A 19,902-nucleotide genomic window follows, 5' to 3' on the forward strand; every position below is an offset into this window, starting at 1 on the left:
CTCTTCTTCTATTTTCCCCTCAATAATATCCCTGTGATATAGGTTGCGCTAAGAAGAAATTGATGGAAGCTTAACGGAAGCTTGAAGATTGAAGATTGACGCAAGAGATTGATTGGAAGCTCCCATCCAGCTTTCAGGTCTTTCAACATGACAAACTCACAATTTCCCACTTTTTAGCCAGATTCCTTAATTACTAAGCGAAATTGGCTCTTAGAATAATTAACAAATGGTCCTACTTTGAACAGGGATTAAGACAAGGATATGCAATATCTCCTTTGCTCTTTAATATATTTCTAGAAAAATGTATAAGGAACGTCTTCCATCTAATAAAGTGGCCATAAGCATTCTTTACTGAATTGTTTGCTTCATCTGACAAATTAAGTTTTGCTACAGAACATATGTTACCTATACTCAAATTTTATATATATGTAATAAATCCACATTTTATATATATATAGTTCCAGCCAAAGTAGCTAAAGAGAAGATGTTAAATCATATAAAAGCAGTTGCATCACTGGAAGCTAAAAACGTAAGACTACATCTGATTTACTTTGGCCATATTAGGCATGCAAATTCATTGGAGAAGACAATGATGCTAGGAATGCTTATTGGACAAAGAAGAAGTGGCAAAAAAGAACACTCTGGATTGATAACATCAAACCTGATGCAAAGTTGAGCATACAATTGAAAAAAGCTATGTTTGATAGGATAGCATGGGGAGCACTTGCCTATAAAATCATCAAGAGTAGGACATGACTAAATAATTAAAACTAACAAAGTACAGTATATTTCTATCTTTCGACTAGCATTTGTACATCTTAAATTTCTCCACTCCTTTACATTACCTTTAGCAAACATTTTACTTATTAAACTAAACATATTTCTTACAAAATCTAAATAATATGTTCTCTACTTGCCACTGGGTCTTGTAATAATAATTGTTTCTGAAATTTTTTTTGATATTTCGTGTATTTCTTGTACAGTTGCTTCTAGATATTCAGTCAAATACCTATTTTTCGTAGTGAGGTCTTTCAGTTTATAATCTACAAAATAAATACAAGACAATTTACATACTAAAATGTAATACTAAAATTCTGAATATTACTAAAATAGTTATATTTATTATGTTAAATAAAATGCTGCAGTTCATTTATATTGTGGATAATCTATTGTATACATATATGTTATATGTATGTATTGGATGTACTTGTAGGTGGATCTTTGGTTATTCGGGTTTTCTCCCACGTAAAATTGGAAGTATCTAGGCAACATTTCGATGAAGTCTCATTCATCATCTTCAGGCTTGTGTCTTCGGCTCTGTGCTTCTCAGAGTAATGTGAGCTTGCAGCTGCTTCTTCTTTTTAACTGCTAGTGCGGGTGTGACTTGATTTTGTGGGGGCTTGGCTGTGTTCTGATTGGGTGGAGTTGTGTTCTCATTGGTTGGGGGCCTGGATGTGCTCTGATTGGCTGGTGGGTTGGCTGTGCTCTGATTGGCTGGGAGTGTGTTCTGTTCAGGTGGGGGCTTGGTTGTGCTCAGGTTAGTCTTAGTTGCTGGGGGATTTGAGCTGGTGAGCTGTGATCCTGCTGTTTGGCTTCGCGTTCGTGGTCGTGCCGCATCTTCATGGTGGGCGTCAGTTCGCTTCATGTATGGGTCGGAGGGGTTTGGAGCGGTTAGTGATGCAGCTACGGTGCGGCTTCTGGTCCATGGTCGTGTCTCATCTTTTGTGTGGGTGTGAGTCTGCTTTCTACATGGAAGTGTGGTGGAAGCAGCTGTCCAATTTTCTGTTTATTTTTCATTTTTTTGATTTTTACTTACAATTATTTATTCATAATTATTACTACTTTGAACAAATTAACAATTTAAAATCAGCATTATTTGAATACAAACATTAATTAATATTGATGTGGTTTAATGTAAAAAAGCTATCTAAATAAGAATGCCAAAAAAAATCAACAAGATTTGTCTAGTATCAATCAAGTGGACAATTTATAAATTTCAGATTACAGTTATCATGGATAGAAAAAAAAACAGAAAGCATACCACTGATAGTGTCTGGCTGGACAGCTGCAAGAACTTGAACTTCCTGCAGCTCTTTTTGATTGAATGCCAAATCTTCCAGTATTTCAAACTTCTTTTCTAACAATTCATGTAGATCTTTCTCTGCAAAATTAAGGGATTTTTAAATAAGAAATCACTGTTCCCAAAAAAGAAAAATTTTATTCAAAAATAAATTACTTAATGGGAATTTCAAATGCCACATTTATCATTACAATGTAAAATAATTAACAGATGAATGAATATATAATAAAGTAAGATTCTTTTACATTATTGTAACACAAATACATTTTGCATTATTAAAATAATAATAATGGCAATAGAAAATATGAAGGACAGATTTAAAAATCAAATAGACAGGAATTTGCTAAAATAAAAATACTGACTGACCTACAAAAGATAGAAATGTAGTTTTTTGAACTCATCAAAAAATATTCATAGAATGTTCTCATCAGACATACAACTATCATTACTGAACACAGAGAACCTGAACAATAAATCCTAGGCAGTAGCAGTCATTTAGGTGTTTCAAATTATGACAAGAAACTAATTGATAGCCACTGTACTTTCTTTAGGTTGTATGTAAAAGAGTATCAGGACCTCTTACAGTTCTTGTAATCATATTTTGAATGTTTTCACAGGGTCTTCAGTATTAGTCAGTGCAGCATATTATTCAATCCCCATAGATAATACTGCACAGCCTATATGAGGCTTTCTGAGTTATAAAGATGATAACGACTCCTTTACTGGTTTCAGATAAATTTGAGTTAGCCACTTTGCCCTGGGTTACTCGGCTGGCAAGCTTCTTTCTGATATTACTCAGTAAAGTTTTGATTAGGACACAAGAATATCAATCCCTCATGCTCCCAATCAGAATGATTTATAAGTACACTGTAAATCCTTTAGGAAGGACATGAAGACAGTGCTTTTGCTAAATGGGGTTTCCTACAAACAAATACGAGAATACTATACCAGTCAACAGGATAAAGGACCCAGTAAAATCACATTCTTTTTTTTACAAGAATTAAATTTTTGGTTTTTTCCCCTCAGCAGTATAAGATTTGAATTCAATCACTGGCACATAAATAATAGATCAGAGGATTTCTATCATGATAATGCTTGAAAAGGGACATGGTGAAAAGGGATAATGCTTGAAAAGGGACATGGTGGCTCAGTGGCTAAGACACTGAGCTTGTCGATCAGAAAGGTCGGCAATTTGGCAGTTCGAATCCCTAGCACCATGTAATGGAGTGAGCTCCCGTTACTTGTCCCGTTACTTGCTTCTGCTAATCTAGCAGTTCGAAAGCATGCAAAAATGCAAGTAGATAAATAGGGACTACTTTGGTGGGAAGGTAACAGCATTCTGTGTGCCTTTGGGGTTTAGTCATGCCAGCCACATGATCATGGAGATGTCTTTGGACAGCTATGTAATGGAAATGAGCACCGACCCCTAGACCCTAGAAACGATTAGCATGTGTGTGCAAGGGGAACCTTTACCTTTACCTTAATATTTGAAAAGATTTGACCTATGATCTAATACAATTTTTTTCCAAGGGCTTCAAGCATAATTAAAATTAAAAACAAGCAAGATTCAAATATGGAGAAACTGGCAGAGAGATGAAATCTCACTTCCTATAAATTTGTCTAGAGCTGATGCTGAATTCTGCTTTACTGAATTTCTAGTTCAATGGTGGGAATAACATTCATCCCAGGCAAATCTTTAAAGTCCAAAAAAGCCACTGAATTAAACACAAACAAAGCTGATACCAGGGAAAAGGCTGATCATGAGTTAGTATAAAGCTTTATTTTCCCCCAACTTCCTGTTCTTTCTATTGAGATAGCTTAGAATACAACATTTTATTTGCTTACCGCTGGCTCTTATATCTAGACGTATTTCTGAAGTACTATGTTCCACTCTTTGAATATTCTTTACTATTTTCTCCAACTCTGTAGTTAACTGTTTTCTTTGTTCATTTAACTGCTTTTGTTTATCTTCTACAAAAACATTTTAGATCAATTTATAACAAATTATTAAATGAATAAAATTACTGTTCAATTTTGCAATCAGTATTCAATATAATCTCAATTGTTTACATTTTAATGAGCATTTCACACAACTTCTTAAATTAACTGAGTTAAAGTGTATAATCTAAGTGTTCTTTGTCTTAATATCCAAGTTGGCACTATTAAACAAATTAAAGGTTAGAAACCAGGATCTTAACCATATTTTGAAATAATAATTCAACAAAGAAAATTTATCAAAAAGTCTGTACAACCAAATGCAAACTAATATGCTATGCAATAGCTATGTTGTATGGCTGTATTATTGTTATCTTTCTCATTTTTTCTATTACCTTCTCTTCTCTTATGATTATATTACTTTGTTGTTTATATGCACATTGAGAGCTTCTGCACCAGAGACAAATTCCTTCTATGTCCAATCATGTTTGGCCAACGAAGTATTCTGTTCTGTTACATTCTATTAATTCAGTTGACTTTTGGTTTCTAAATATATTTTAAACCTATATTAAGACTGATTTATGCCCTATTTTAAGAGAAAACGTATGTGCAATCCATTGATATTCCTGATTTCAGTTATGGATCTTTCAAGCCACAGACATTAGAGTAATAACTGGAGACACTGTATTAAATTGGAAAGCAGGTTTCAGGAACTTAAGCTTTACTGCCTGATATTTCTATTAAGGAATCTCTCGGAATTCTATTTTTTCTAAGCGATTTAAATTCTAGTATTCAAAGTTCTGGAAGAAAATGTCATCATTAAATATATGAAATGAAACTATACATATTCTTTTCATTAAATTCAGGTGTCTCTTGAAAAAAGTATTACTATACAGCTAAAGGATCATATAAGAATATCTGCAGTAGATAGTAAGTAAAAATAACAAATTATTGTTAATATCCAGCAAAAGTAAAGTATATTTTAAAAAATGAAATTATATATTACCAATGTTAAAGCTTCTTTTGCAATTGCTTTCATAAGAAACTCCAAACTAACAGTTTGCTGCTTGTCCTACTTATATAAGTATTAAAGCAGGAATAATTTTCTATAGAAATTCTCAGTTTGCCTAACAAATGAAGCACCTTAATTCAAGGTACACAAAATTAATATTATAGCTGAAAGTATGAGAAATCACCCAAACATACCATCCAAACCGCCAGGTTGGGCCGCTGCAAAAGCTTGAGCTTCTTGTAAACTTTTTAAATTTTCCAATAACAGTTGTTTCTTCTTAGATAGTGTATATAATTCTTTTTCTACAAAAAAAGAAAAAGGTTTTAAATTATCTTTTTAAAGTTAAGAAGCCTCTCATTGGTCAGAAAATTTAAAAGAAAAAACATTTTAATATGGATAACTTTATATAATTTATAAATAATTTGTCTATTAATACAATTAATTTTTAAGTACAAAGAAACAAAGTAGGAGAAATAATATGCCACAAAGCATTTAGAATTTTCTGTGAAATTTGAATTATGTTCCTACAAGAACCCAAGAAACTTTCCTGACAAGGAACAAAATTCTTTAATACCATATGAAAAACAGTATTCATTCTGATCTCTTGATCAGTATGAAATAAACAGTAAAATTTAAAACCTTACATATTAAATATATATTACCATATTTCAAAATAAAAGTTTGAGAAACACCTACTAAGATATAGCTTTATAGCAATAGCAATAGTACTTAGATTTACATACCACTTCACAGTGCTTTACAGCCTTCTCTAAGTGGTTTACAGAGTCAGCATATTGCCCCAACAATTTGGGTCCTCATTTTATCCACCTCGGAAGGATGGAAGGCTGGGTCAACTTTGAGTCTGGCAAGATTTGAACTGCCAAATTGCAGGCAGCTGGCAGTCAGCAGAAGTAGCCTGCAGTACTGTACTCTAACCATTGCATTCACCATGGCTTATAATATCATGTAAATTAATTGATTATAGCATTTTATTTTATTTTTATGACAAAAATTGAAACTACTTTTTCAGGCATAATTGAATTTATTTTGTTTTTAATAAAGAATGCCATTCTAATGGAATTTATAACTCTTTTGCTTAGAAAAAAGGTTTTATATATATTCTTTTTGTTAACTTACCTCCATAATGTCTATCTGGAAATTTCTCTGGAGCACCTTGCTGCAATGCTAATATCTCCTGAAAAACTTTCTTTAGCTCTTTAGACAAATTGCTTCTTTCATCAGATAATACTTGTAGTTTATGCTCTGTAAAAATAATTAGGTCAATTCATTTAAAAATTGCTGATATATTTGCCCTATTAACAATATAATGCATACAATTGGTATGTAGCCTATCACAAATATTTAGCTGTGACACTTATAGTTTTTAATATTAGTTAATAATAGTGATTTTAGATATTTGTCATTTTAGTTTTGTTGCCCATTTCCCAGAGTAATTTGCTTATGAGATGAGTTATATAAATTAATTAAATGTTATATAAATTAATTAAATAAATATTAAATAAATAAAATGTTTTATAAAATAAGTAAACCCTATTGCTGTATTTAATCATAATTTAATTTTAAGGGAATGGATATCATTAACACTTTGGTTCTGTTGTTAATTTTAATTAAAATTGATAAAACTCTATTACTTTATTAAATATGAATTAACACTGGCTTCTTTCATTTATCATATATATGATTAAACATTATTTTAACAGTACAACAAACTGTTACAGTTTACAATTAGAATGAAGATGTTTAAATACTTCCATTTAACCAAGTCACAGAAGAGCTGGAAAGATATAAGCCTCAGCCTGGTTATACCAGCTACTATGAATAAAATCTAAAGTAAATTTTTTTCTTCCTCCTTTCTTTCCATGAGGGACAGAAAATTTGAAAAGTCTTACTTACAGCTCAGCAAATAGTGTTTCATCTTAATTATAAATTCAACTGAGGCAAGGAAACTTACTTCAAACTTTATATATATGAGCCATGGTGGCGCAGTGGTTAGAGTGCAGTACTTGAAGGCTACTTCTGCTGACTGCTAGCTGCCTGCAGTTTGGCAGTTTGAATCTCACCAGGCTCAAGGTTGACTCAGCCTTCCATCCTTCCGAGGTGGGTAAAGTGAGGTCCCAGATTGTGGAGGAAATATGCTGATTCTGTAAACCGCTTAGAGAGGCTATAAAGCACTATAAAGTGGCATATAAGTCTAAGTGCTGTTGCTATATCTAGCATTACAAATATCAAAAATTACAGTTTACCTACCATTGATATATCCAGGTTTGGCCATTACAAGAGCCTGAGCATCTTCTAATTCTGTCCAGTTAGAATCCAAACGTTTCTGTAGTAACTCCTTTTTTTTAAGTAAGTGATTCAGTGATCTCTCTTTTTGAATTATTTCTTTAAAAGTATTTAAAAATATTCTCATTATTTATAAAATCACATAACAACAATTATTTTTAAAAACTGGATTATTTCATATGATGGTATTATTGTAGATCCCATTCAATAAAACAAAACAAACTAAATGAAATGATTTTGGATTATTAATACCCTTGGTCAATAAAATACTAATATACTATAATAGTAACTTTTTCAAGGCAGACTTAGAATATATTCTGCAGATCTCTCTGTAGCACAACCCCCTCTGCCCAAGCCTAACAACATAGAAATTAAATAAATAGGGGTGGCAGACCAAAGGTGTAAAATGACAATTCTCGCCACAACAAAGAAATGATGACTTCAAATCTGCTTGAATTTGCTCTCACTGGTTTTGTGTGGGTAAAATGCATTTTTAATTTTTATTTCACTGGTTTGTATCCCACCTTTATTATTTTTACAAATAACTCAAGGTGGTGAACATATCCAACACATCTTCTTCCTTCTATTTTACCCACAACAACCCTGTGAAGTGAGTTGGACTGAGAGAGAGTGCCTGGCCCAAAGTCATCCAGTCAGTTTTCATGACTGAGACAGAACATAAATTTTTGTCTTCTGCTTTTCAGTTTTGTGCCTTAACCATTACACCAAACTGGTTTTTAGGAAATAGAAATAGAAACACCCATTTTATTTTTTAAAAAAACTTAATTCAAAAACATTTGTTTTTAATTTTGAAAAATTCAAATTGGTTGAATTTTGTATGTGGTTGGGGTACACATCAATTATTCTTTTAATTGCCACCTATGATAGTTAGTCATCTACATGGGGGACAAAACCCAAACTTTTATGGAAAAGACAGGCTCATTATTCCAACAATTCATTTTATGCTAGAAATGCAGTTTTTAGTATATTTCCAAAGGAAGATTAGGAATTGAAACATGCTTGTAAAAATATAACAGGGTTGATGAAGTGAAATGAATAATGACATTTTTTAAAGTTTATTTTAAATAAAGAATGGGGACTCAGAATGGCTGTCAAACTTTAATTCTGCAAAACTGCATATTCTTCCTCATATCAAATATGCATTGTAGTGTCAAACAGCCTTAAAATATAAATTTTCTATGAGAGCCAACTAAAGCCTCCAATTTCAAAATAAATTATAAATACAAAAAATATTAAGATATAAGTTAACAGCTTGAAGTGCTTTAGAAATAGAAATTAAAATGCATTTGTAGGATGCTTCTGAACAGGAGAGAGAATATATAGGGCATCCATAATGTATAGTCATGATTGCAGCATGATGAGTTTGATGACTGTAGAAGTTCTTTATTATTATTATTTTAATTTTTAGACTGCCAAACACTTCAATATATATAAAAGAAATGTATAAAGTATAAAAATAATACAGATAGTCCTCAACTTATTACTTACAATTGAGCACAAAAAAATTCTGTTGCTAAGTGAGGCATTTATTAAGTGCATTTTGTTCCATTTTATTACCTTTCTTGCAACAGCTGTTAAGTGAATGCAACTGTAGTTAAGTTAGTAATATGGTTATTAGGTGAATCTGATTGACAAAAGGTCGCAAAAAGATGTTGCAACATTTATAAGCGTGAATAACATTCATAAGCCACTTTTTTTCAGTGCTGTTGTAACTTTAAATAATCACTAAACAAACTGTTGAAAATTGAGGATTATCTGTACAGTGAGCTGGGAATGTATATTCTCTTTTATAAGTAAACATTGCCATAAAAAGATGTGAGGAAGAGGATACTAGAATCTAGAATGACCCAACTTCATTGGTTTATAATTATCTATACTACAGAAGGGAGGGAATGACAGAAATTGATTTGATTTTTTATGATTAGTAAGAAAAAGAAGAATTTCCTAATAAATGATCAGTTCTAACACAAACTTAACTCATTTGATAAATCATTAAACAATATACCTTAAGCCATTGTTCCAAATGGCTATAATCCATTCATCCAAGAACAGAGAAAGGTGCTTGACTTAACACTTCTTCTAACTAATATTATAATAAAGATGGTGATAAAGTAGTATTATTGTAAAAAAAAAGTTTACAATTTTTAGTCATACCACTAGGTCGTTCAAAATGAGCATGTTCTGCCTTCTGAATATCATGTATAGTTGCCTTTAAATCTGTAGTCAAGTGTTTTTTTGCTTCAACCAATTCTTGAAGTGCGTGTTCTGTAAAATAATTTCATGTCAATACATATAATAATAATTTATTTTTTATTCTGAGACCTAAATAATTTTAATGGATTGCTGTTAAAACAATAAATATTATTAAAATAACACTGAAGAATATAAAAATAGGACTATATATATATATATATATATATATATATATATATATATATATATATATATATATATATATATATATATATATATATATATATACACACACACATATATATATATATACCCCTATAAATAGACATAAATACACACACACACACATCCCACGCCTATACAGTTAACACCTAAAACCCTTCTGGAAAAAAAGTCTCCAGAAAGCCATGAAAACATTACAGCTCTTATGAAGAAAAACAAGCAGTATTCCCTATTTATCTGCTAAGGGTATTTTTTTTTTTGATCTATGCAAACTCTAAGTTTAAAAATAATAATCTGTAATCTACAAAATGTAATCTTCAAATTGAGCCTTCTTGTGACTTCACATCCATGTAACTTTCTTGACAGCAGTACTGAAATGATTTGTGACTCTCTTTTTTCAGTGTATTTTTTTCAATTTCTCAATCTAGCTTACAAACCTAAAACAGCCTGGTGGAAAACCATTTCCAGGGCTGACCTTGTTTAATTTCGCAGTGTAGGAAGGACTAACATGTCAATATGATATTAGGAAGATCCAAATGGAGGCTTTTTTTCTGTCTCTTTTAAGATTTCAGCTTTTAGTTCTTATTTCATTTATTTCTTATCTTTCTTTAATTGACCAATTATCTTTTACACTTTTTGACTTTAATTGGCCATTTTAATGTTTGTATCACAAGCCATATCTCAAGCCTGGAGTTTCAAGAGCTCTAGCCTAAGAAATTACTCTGAAATCACATCTCTCACTTAACAAACTGGCAGGTATAGCAATGGGAAAACAGCAGTGGTGGGATTCAGCTAGTTCGGGCAAACCAGTGGTAAAAATTCTGGATGGCTCCACCCCTCCCCGCCCCCCGGCCTGCTCACCCCACCCTGTCATTCCTCATCTCACCCACCATTGCTAACCTGCCCTGATCTCCCTGGGTGAGTGAGCCTATGAGCAAACCCCAGTCGAGTTGATTCCCGACCTGGCTTAGGCTGCCACTGCCACCACAGGCCCCGTTGAGTTGACTCCCTGGCCGGCCTAGGCCGTTGTGCTGCCCCACCACCATCCCCAGGCTTGGCTGACTTGCTTCACTGCCAGCGCCATGGCTCCATCACATGCAGTGCTCATGGCCTAGCTAGCTAGCTGCCCCCCCACTGTGCCCGGCCTGCAGCGCCACTTACCGTGCTTTCTGGTGCTTCCTGCTGCTTCCCGCCCCTTCCTGGAGTTTCCCACTGTTCCCAATGCTTCCTATGCTTATCAGAGCTTCCTGCTTGCCTCTGAATTGCAGCTGAGAAGCTGCATGGCTGTGCTGGCTGGGAGAATTTATTTATTTTTATTTTATTTATTTATTTTGATTTGTCAATCGCTTACAAGATAATGTTCTCTCCCTGGCCGGGAAGCTGCATAGCTGCACTGGCTGGGAGAAGAAATTCCTCAGTGATGCAGTTTATAGCCTCACCTGATTTCCAGCTCCTTCAGAGTTTGCGAAATGCTATCGCAGTGGCAGGAAAGAAAGTTTGTGTAGGACTAAAAAAAAGTTCAATCAATCAATTCCAACTTTTTGCGAAAGAAAAAGATCTTGCAAAGTTGGAATTGATTGACTGAATTGTTTTTTTTAGCCCCACATAAACTTTTCTTTCCCTGCACATGATGGCAAGAAATGAAATGGAGATGGAAATCAGGTAGGCAAAGAAATGCTTGGGAGAAGCGACGGCATCTGGATGTTGGTGGGTGGGGAAAGCTCCGTGGCACGGCACTGCAATGGTGAAATGGGCAATGGAGTGGCCAGTACGAGGTAAGGAGGAAGCCACTTTCCTTTTCTTCTCCCTGCTCCTTTTCCTTCCCTCGTGCTGGGCTCCATTTCGCGTTTCTACATTGCAGCACAGAATCCAGGAATCCACTTTGATAGTGGGGGTGGTGTGATTTGCCTGACCTTGCAGTCTCCCCTACATACATTGGGCTCAGCAGCAGCTTTGTCACCAGAACAAAACAGCTCCATCATGATTTGAAACAACCCTGAGGGTGGGATGGGGTTTCTAAAATGTGCAGGCCCACAAACTGCATTCCCTGGCTTGTCAACAGGAATTTTCTGAGCTCAGAAGAGGCAATTTGGCTCATCTGTGCAAGCTCGCATCATTCTCCTGGTGCTGCTTGGCAGGCTATGCTCCGCCATGTCATTTTAGCTGTGCTGGTGAGAAAGGGATGGTGTGTATGTGCTTTCTAGGGGTCTTCTCTTTTAAGGGGCACTAGCTTTGGGATTTACAGGATTGCAGGTTTATCTGCTCCCCGCCTCCTCCTCCTCCTTCTTCCCCTTTGTCCTTTGGCTTTATAGGTAGATGGTCCTCCTTGGGATTTGCGTCTGGTTTGCTGCCTACAAGTCTGTTCTTTTTGGAGGGTCCTTTTCAGACAGGGTGTTGTTCTAACTTTGAATGGTCACTAAATGAATGGTTGCAAGTCAAGGACTACCTGTAGTCTATGTCAATTTATTCCTGCTGTGTTCTGTGAAACTTGTTATTTAGCTAGTATATGTGTTAGGATCAGGGAGATTGGTTAGCAGCTAGCAAATATTCTAGCTTTACTTACTTGAAATCTGCCTATATCTTTACTTCTGTAGGTCTGATTTTTAAGATTGTGATCATATAAAGCGAATAATTCAAAATTACATTTTATTGATAAAATACTGTCTCATCTCTTGATCTTGACATTGGATACGGGATCTGCAGCAAAAAAAAACGGCTGGGGAATTCTGGAGGTAGCCCTCGATTTAACAACCATTCCTTCCTCCCTTCTGTTCCCACCTTCCATTTCATGAGGCCAATAACTTTATTCTGGAAATTACATGTTCAAAAGGAAGCCAAATTCAGTAGTCCTCAATTTACAACAGTTCATTTAGTGACAATTTGAAGTTACAATGGCACTGAAACAACTGCTTTTCAACTTACAGTCATTGCAGCATCATCATGGTTACATGATCAAAATTCAGATGCTTGTCAACTGATTCATATTATGACAGTTGCAGTGTCCCATGATCATGTGATCAACTTTTGCAACCTTCTGACATATTCACTTAACAACTGTGTGATTAACAACTGCAGTGACTTACTTAACAACTGTGGCAAGAAAGGTTGTTAAATGGGGCAAAATTCCCTAAGTACCAGTGATGGCATTCAACCAGTTCGCACCACTTCGGGAGAACCAGTTGTTAACTTTCTAAGCAGTTTGCAAAATGGTTGTTGGAAGAAATCATTAGGGTGGAGAACCAGTTGTTAAATAATTTGAATCCCACCACTGCTTATTACCAAAGGAGCAGTTCCTCACATTGTGGCTGCTGCAATGAATATGAAAAGCCGAGCCAATGTTTTGAGCACATTTAACATCTCCAGCCCAACAGTTCTCCGTTAACACTCACCACACCTGTCAATTTACCAACTCCAGTTACTGCACTATTGAACATCGCACATCCAGTCACTATCGCTTCACCAATGAATCTCCCAACCTAATAACATTATCTGGTCCTTTAAATATAATGATGAGACCTGTGGAAAGCATGCCTTTCCTTCCCCAGGCATTGCCGACCTCTCCCCCCAATGCAAAAACTTCACGCAGTTTTAAAAAGAAGACTAGAAAAGGGGGCTGCTGTATATTGTTTAATGGACTGCTAAATTGGCCATGCCCACCCAGTCACATGACCACATAGTCACACCCACCCAGTCACATGACCACATAGCCACACCCACAGAACTGGTAGTAAAAAAAAAATGAATCCCACCACTGGAAAACAGCAGTGGGAATACAGAAATGGGAAAATAGCTAAAATGCCCAAAACAGCTGGCGGGGGAGGGGAGAGGACCCTGGAGACATTTGTGGAAACATTTCCATCTACTTTCTGCTATGCTGGATTTTCAATCTCTTGGATAGTCTGCAGACACAAGATCTATACCTTCAATAGACTCTTCTTAATTTTCTCCTCAATATGATCAGAAGTTGGCTCATAAAGTCATCTTTGGAAATTAATCATGGAAGTATGTTTAGAATGTAACCAAGTATACTCTATTTTAGTGCAAAACAATAATTATTTTATCTGAGAAATTTCAAACAGCTGGCACTCAAAAAAGATTATTGACATTCTGGTGGATGGTTCCAATAAATATTCATTTGGTTTCTATTCAATATTGCACAGTTTATTTTTGCCCAAGTTGAATAACTCATCTGAAAAACTTTTTCTGCTGCTCATAATTAAATTTATGAAGTATTTTCCTTCAAGGTTAGATATAACTGACTAGGACTTCTCTCCAATTATATATCTACCTTTAGAGGTGCTCATCAGATTTGTATACAAGGCATCTTTATTGGGCAGCAGAGATTTAGGAAGATTAAATACTGGGCAGCTGGTGATATGATTACATTTCAGACATTTGGCAACCTGTTCACATTTATGACTGGTTGCCAAATACCCTGCAATCATGTGGCTGCTATCTGCAATCTTCTCTGCCAGCTTTGGAAACTGGCAGGAAATGGAAGTGACAGAAGATTTGATGCCCACTGCCCTAGTGCACCAAGGGATTTGCCCTTCCTTTAAGGCAGAGGAAAAATACTCCTGGAAGAATGGTTCTCAAATCTGGTGAAAATGCTAGAAAAGTTGACATTCAGAAAGGTTCAGAGCCTTTAATGTTTTCCCCCCTCAAATTTACTTCTTTCACTCGCATCCTATGGAGAAGAAAAACCCTAAAATGCTGAGGCTCACAGCTTTTCAGAATGCCAGTTTTGCTAGGGTTTTGTTCTCCCTTGTTTTCATGATGGTTCTTAAGGCCTCTTTTCCAAATCACGCAAATTATTGAGAGAATGGAGCCTGAATGCAGGATGGGGCAAGGTGGTGGGAAAGTAATGAAACCTAGTATGATGGGGTGGGAAGAAGACTCAGTAGCCTTGGCCAATCAATGTCTCCTAATTTTTTTTATACTATCACATAATCAATACTTAATTTTGGCAGCAAAAGATGAATCATTTTCTTCAAATAATTGCTTACTAATTTGAAGAGCAAAGGATTTGCATTAGCTGACAATAGGTGTTCTTGAAAAAAGGAATGTAGCCGAAAGCTATGATTAGCAATCTTTAATAATTTGGTAGGGGATGTTCATCTGGTAAATTATAATGCTTTTTTTTTGGTAACGTTTAACACATTTCCTTTCAGGTTAATTTCCTTCTATTTCAAGTAAACTTTTCTATTCTTATTTTACCCAATGGAGCATGTATTATTATTTTTATATGCATGAAGAGACAAAGAAAATGGGTGATATGTGTTGGTGTTCCTTTCTATATAAAAGAAATGATATGGATTTCTCAATGTGAAAGTGGTTTCTATGCACAAGAAAGAAATTCTTATATATGCATAAAAGATATACATTTTTGTCACAGATTTCTTACTACCAGTTTCCTAACTAGAGATTCATCTTCCAAAATAGCTACCACTGTTATCCATATTGTATAGTTTAAAATCTCATTTGAAGTTATAGTTATTCCCTTGGGCATTTGCAGGCTTATAACTGTGGTAAGAACAATAATCTTTTAATTATTGCAACCCTATTGTTATATATTACTTATTTTATTTTCACCTAAATTAACAAAATGCTTTTTATGGAAGATAATTTTTAATATATTTAGTTTTTGTACATGCCTCTACTTCCTTTGGAAAGAAAAACAGTATATGAATGAATGAATGAATGATATAGTAGTATTAGTAATAATTTCTGTTCAAGTCTTTAAATCATGAGGCAGTATAGCGACCTTACCATTGATAATGCCTGGATGGATGGATGCAAGAATCTGAGCTTCCACAATTTCCTTCTCATTGGACTGCAACTTTTCTTGCAATTCTTTCTTCTTCATTAATAGGTCATATAATTCCTTTTCTTAAAAATAAAAATGTTTTTAAAATTATTTCATGAAAACATTCAAAGTACAATTATGTCCCACATCATTAAAAATCACACCTGGATCATTTCATTAAAGTGGCAAATGCAAGGCAAAGAAATAGTGACATTGCCATGAAGATATCTAATATTTTCAGGTAACTTCATGACAGTGTCACTATTTCTTGTCTTGCATTTGTTTTACAACACCATTATACAACTCCATTTAAACGGAAAACCAAAAACTAAGAAAAAAAACCAAATTTCAGACAATAGAACAAAAACGAAAGTCAATTTTCTCCCTTTCAGTTATCTCGTTGGAAGGATGAGGTAAAAGTCTCAATCTAGCATGCTTTTGTTTGTAGGGAAATAACTTCTTCATGTATTTTACATCAGTATTGGAAGGTACATATGTTTATTTTAAAAGATTGTGAGAAGTCATAAAGATAGTATTTATGTAAAATGGACTAAAGAAGTGTATAATTTTGGAGTTGAAACTACTTTCCAAGTCTTTAAGGTTTTAGGCAAAGACCTATTATCAAAATAAGCATGGCTGTTTATTTAGTGTTTCCCCAAAGCCTGGAAGAAACAAACCCCTAATAATCTAAAGTGCCAAAATACATCTCATCAGTTTATGGGGGGTATTTGGGGAGGTTTCAAAATTGCAAAATGCAAAAGGCCCTCCAATGGCCCTCCAAAAGAAGCAGCACTATATTGCTGGGCCAAGAACTCAGAATGAAAATGGGAATAGGAAATATTTGTGGGGCATACTGTTATCATTCTTACTCTTACTATCTAATGCCAAGATGTTATTCAGTCACATAAGTTAATTCCCCTTTTACAACCCTAATTTCAATATTGAAGCATTATGGGCTTAAATACTGGAACTTATTTATCTTTGTCTAGAATCAAACAAAATTGTGTGGAACATCCTAGGTGGCACTATATTTACTCCTATTTCTGGTGTCTTAATTATGATTATAAAACCAGTGCCACATGCTGGGATATATTTATTTAAAATGCAGCTTTTCATAAAGAACCTGTAGTTCAATGAGTACATTCTCTCCACCATCTTCAATTAAAATATCAAGTAACAGGTTCTATAGAAGAGTTCTGTTGTGAACTAAAGAAATGTATTTAATAAAGATTCATTTGCATAGCAGGATCGTAATCCTGCACTTCCTATTGGCCCATATAATGGCAAGTTATGATTGGTTCATTCCGAGCAATCTGATTGGCTGTTGGCGGGCCGCGCCAAGATTCAAACACTATGACGCTATCCATTGGTTATCCGGATAGCAGCTTACTCTATAAAAGAGTGACTGCTAGCCGGGGGTTTTTTGTCTCTGTTATGCTTGTGAATAAAGAGCTGAAGTTCACGGTTTACAGTCTGGTCTCCGTTCATTAAACCCATGCCTCAAACTTAACACTGGCGACGAGGGTGGGATGCGGAGACAAAAGAGCTGACTAAACCCTACAGAGCACCAACCGAAGCACGTGGCTGAGAGCGCATCTACATCGGCAGGATGTCAGGTGGCGCTATACCACCTGCTCCTTTTGACCCGGAAAAGGAAGACTGGGAGTCGTATATGGATCGGTTTCAAATGTTTCTAGAAACCAACAATTTGAAAGACGCTACACCCGAAAGAAGCGGCGGTGTTCTTGACCCATTGTGGACCGGCCGTTTTAAGATGGCGAAAGCGCCGAAACCGGCTGAGGTGTAATCAATGGATTGGGACAACCGCGAACCTATCCTACGGACTCACTATGCCCCGCCGTACCACGTTGGTCCGGAGACACAAATTTTATCAACGGGATCAGCGGAAGGGTGAAAGTATTGCAGACTTCATCGCTGACCTTAGAAACCTGGGAGACCTCTGTGGTTTTTCAGACCTAGAAGAAGCTATGCGAGACCGCATAGTTCTGGGATTAGATGACCACACAGTACAGAGCAAGATCATGGCAAAAGGGGACATCGGTCTTGCAGATGCCATTGCAGACGCTACTGCAGCAGAGGCAACCAAGAAGTCGGCGCTCGAATGCGCCGCACCAACGCACCGCTCCGTCAATTCCGCCCGTGAAGCCTCGCCTCAACTAGAAAGACACTCAGAAACAGCGCACCATGAGGACCTTGAGTCCCAGTCCGAGAGTGATGAAGAAGAGGTTAACAGACTTCCGAACGAGATCAACAAACTCTAAAATTTCAGCGCCCATGTGCAGGTTGTGGGGAAACCACCCGCGATCCGGTTGCAAATTCTCGATGCAATCTGCCGTTGTGGGAAGAGAGGCCACATCGCACAGGTCTGCAGAAGTAAGAGGGAATCCAACACAAACAGAAAGGAGAACAACCTCCGCCAAACCACAGGGAACCTCCTGCAAATCAGGATCGTTTGAACAACCAATGGAACAACCATGCCTACAGCAGCAAAACATCTGCTCTTCCAGCAAGACGAGAAGAGGCACACCAGACTATTATTATCGCCACGCTTCGTCATTAGACAAACAAAAGATCCGAGTGAAAGTTGCCATCGAGAACCAACCTTGCCTGATGGAAGTCGACTCTGGATCATCCTCTCGATGGTTTCCTGGAAGACCCTTAAACAGCTGATCCCTGCCATCCGTCGCCAAGACCTCAGGACACAGAAAATCATCCTCAGAGATTACCAAGGGAATATGATCCCAGTCGCCGGAGTGAGTCAAGTCCAAGTATCTTTTAAAAATCGTGCCGTGTCACTCCCATTAACTATCGTCGATGGTGACCGCCCAGTTTACTAGGCCTACAATGGTTCGCCCCACTGGGATCGAGGTGGCCAGCATTCACCGGGCCAGAAGCGACGATTGGGAAGAGAGCATCGTCCAGGAATTCCACAACGTGCTTTTCGGACAACTTAGGTACAAGGGGACCCCTATATCCTTTAGCCTCAATCCAGAAGTAGCCCCTATCCGCCTTAAGCCTCGTCGGGTGCCGTTATTTCAAACCCAAGATTGACGAGCAACTTGATAAGTTAATAGCCCAAGGGGTGTTGGAGCCTATTGACCATGCCCGTTGGGAAACCCCAATCGTGAACCCCCATCAAACCGGGATGGGTCGATTAGAATTTGTGGAGACTACCGCACCACTCCTGAACCACGCACTCCAACAGAGCGCTTATCCGTGCCGGTGGTTCAACATCTTCTCCACTCCCCTGGGCGGCGGGAAGATCTTCGCAAAGTTGGACTTAGCGCTAAGCGTATCAACAACTACCCGATGCGGAAACCGCAGAGGCACAGACTATCGTTACACACCGAGGTGCCTTTAAATGCAAGACTCCAGTTCGGAGTGAGTGTAGCCCCGGGATATTTCAGAGTCTAATGGAGAGACTTTACAGGGAATAAAAGGGGTTGTACCGTACTTCAATGACGTTTTTAATTGCTGCCCCAAATAGAGAAGAGCTTGAAAGGCGTCTCAGATTGGTTTTACATAGATTTAAGGACGCCGGTCTCAAGGTTAAAAAAATAAATGTCAACTGTGCACTGAAAGGGTAGAGTTTCTCGGATACCTCCTCGATAAACAAGGTATTCACCCACCGAAAACAAACTCAGGGCAATCAAGAACACCCCAAGACCTAAAAATAAGACTGATCTCCAGGCTTTCCTGGGACTCATTAACTTTTACAACATCTTCTTGTCCCAGAAGGCGACCGTAGCTAAGCTCCCTACATAGACTTCTCGACAAGAAACCACCTGGGTCTGGGGACATCGAGAAGAACGCTCTTTTCAAAAAGTGAAAGACTTATTAACATCCGATGCTGTTCTAATGCAGTACAACGAGACTTTGCCATTAAATATTACGTGTGACGCATCACCATTTGGGGGTTGGAGCCATTCTGAGTCACGTGTTACCAAACGGGCATGAAGCTCCCATTGCGTACTTTTCATGGACATTATCGAAGGCTGAACGGAACTATAGCCAACTTGACAAAGAGGCTCTTGCTATTGTATTGGCCGTGGAAGCGATTTCACCGAATATGTTTACGGGCGGCCCTTTACTCTAATTACAGACCACAAGCCTTTACTTGGCATTTTAGCAGGTGATAAACCAACCCGCATATATTATTGCCTAGAATGACTCGCTGGTCAGAATTCCTAGCAGCCTACAACTACGTACTGCAGCATCGCCCGGTAAAGCTATTCCCACGCTGACGCTTTGAGCTGTTCCCCACTTCCGGAAACCGTCAGCGACCTAGCTCCAACCCTCACTATGCTG

General features: G+C 36.8%; 1 protein-coding gene across 1 annotated transcript in view; it reads right to left on the reverse strand.

Annotated features, from left to right (window-relative positions):
- The window catches only part of CCDC7 (coiled-coil domain containing 7), a 234,359-nt gene that overhangs the window by 65,435 nt on the left and 149,022 nt on the right, over positions 1–19,902 (reverse strand). The window contains exons 40-47 of the mRNA XM_087947956.1: positions 15,537–15,656; positions 9,507–9,617; positions 7,296–7,430; positions 6,165–6,290; positions 5,222–5,329; positions 3,926–4,051; positions 2,042–2,161; positions 921–1,043 (exon numbers count right to left, since the gene is read on the reverse strand). Coding sequence (XP_087804082.1) covers positions 921–1,043; positions 2,042–2,161; positions 3,926–4,051; positions 5,222–5,329; positions 6,165–6,290; positions 7,296–7,430; positions 9,507–9,617; positions 15,537–15,656 — 969 coding nt within the window. The remainder of the gene's footprint in view (positions 1–920; positions 1,044–2,041; positions 2,162–3,925; positions 4,052–5,221; positions 5,330–6,164; positions 6,291–7,295; positions 7,431–9,506; positions 9,618–15,536; positions 15,657–19,902) is intronic.

This window comes from Notechis scutatus, chromosome Z (assembly GCF_049901735.1).
Source record: "Notechis scutatus isolate UNSWTSFEM ecotype Mainland chromosome Z, rNotScu1.2, whole genome shotgun sequence".
In the NCBI taxonomy this organism is placed as follows: domain Eukaryota; kingdom Metazoa; phylum Chordata; class Lepidosauria; order Squamata; family Elapidae; genus Notechis; species Notechis scutatus.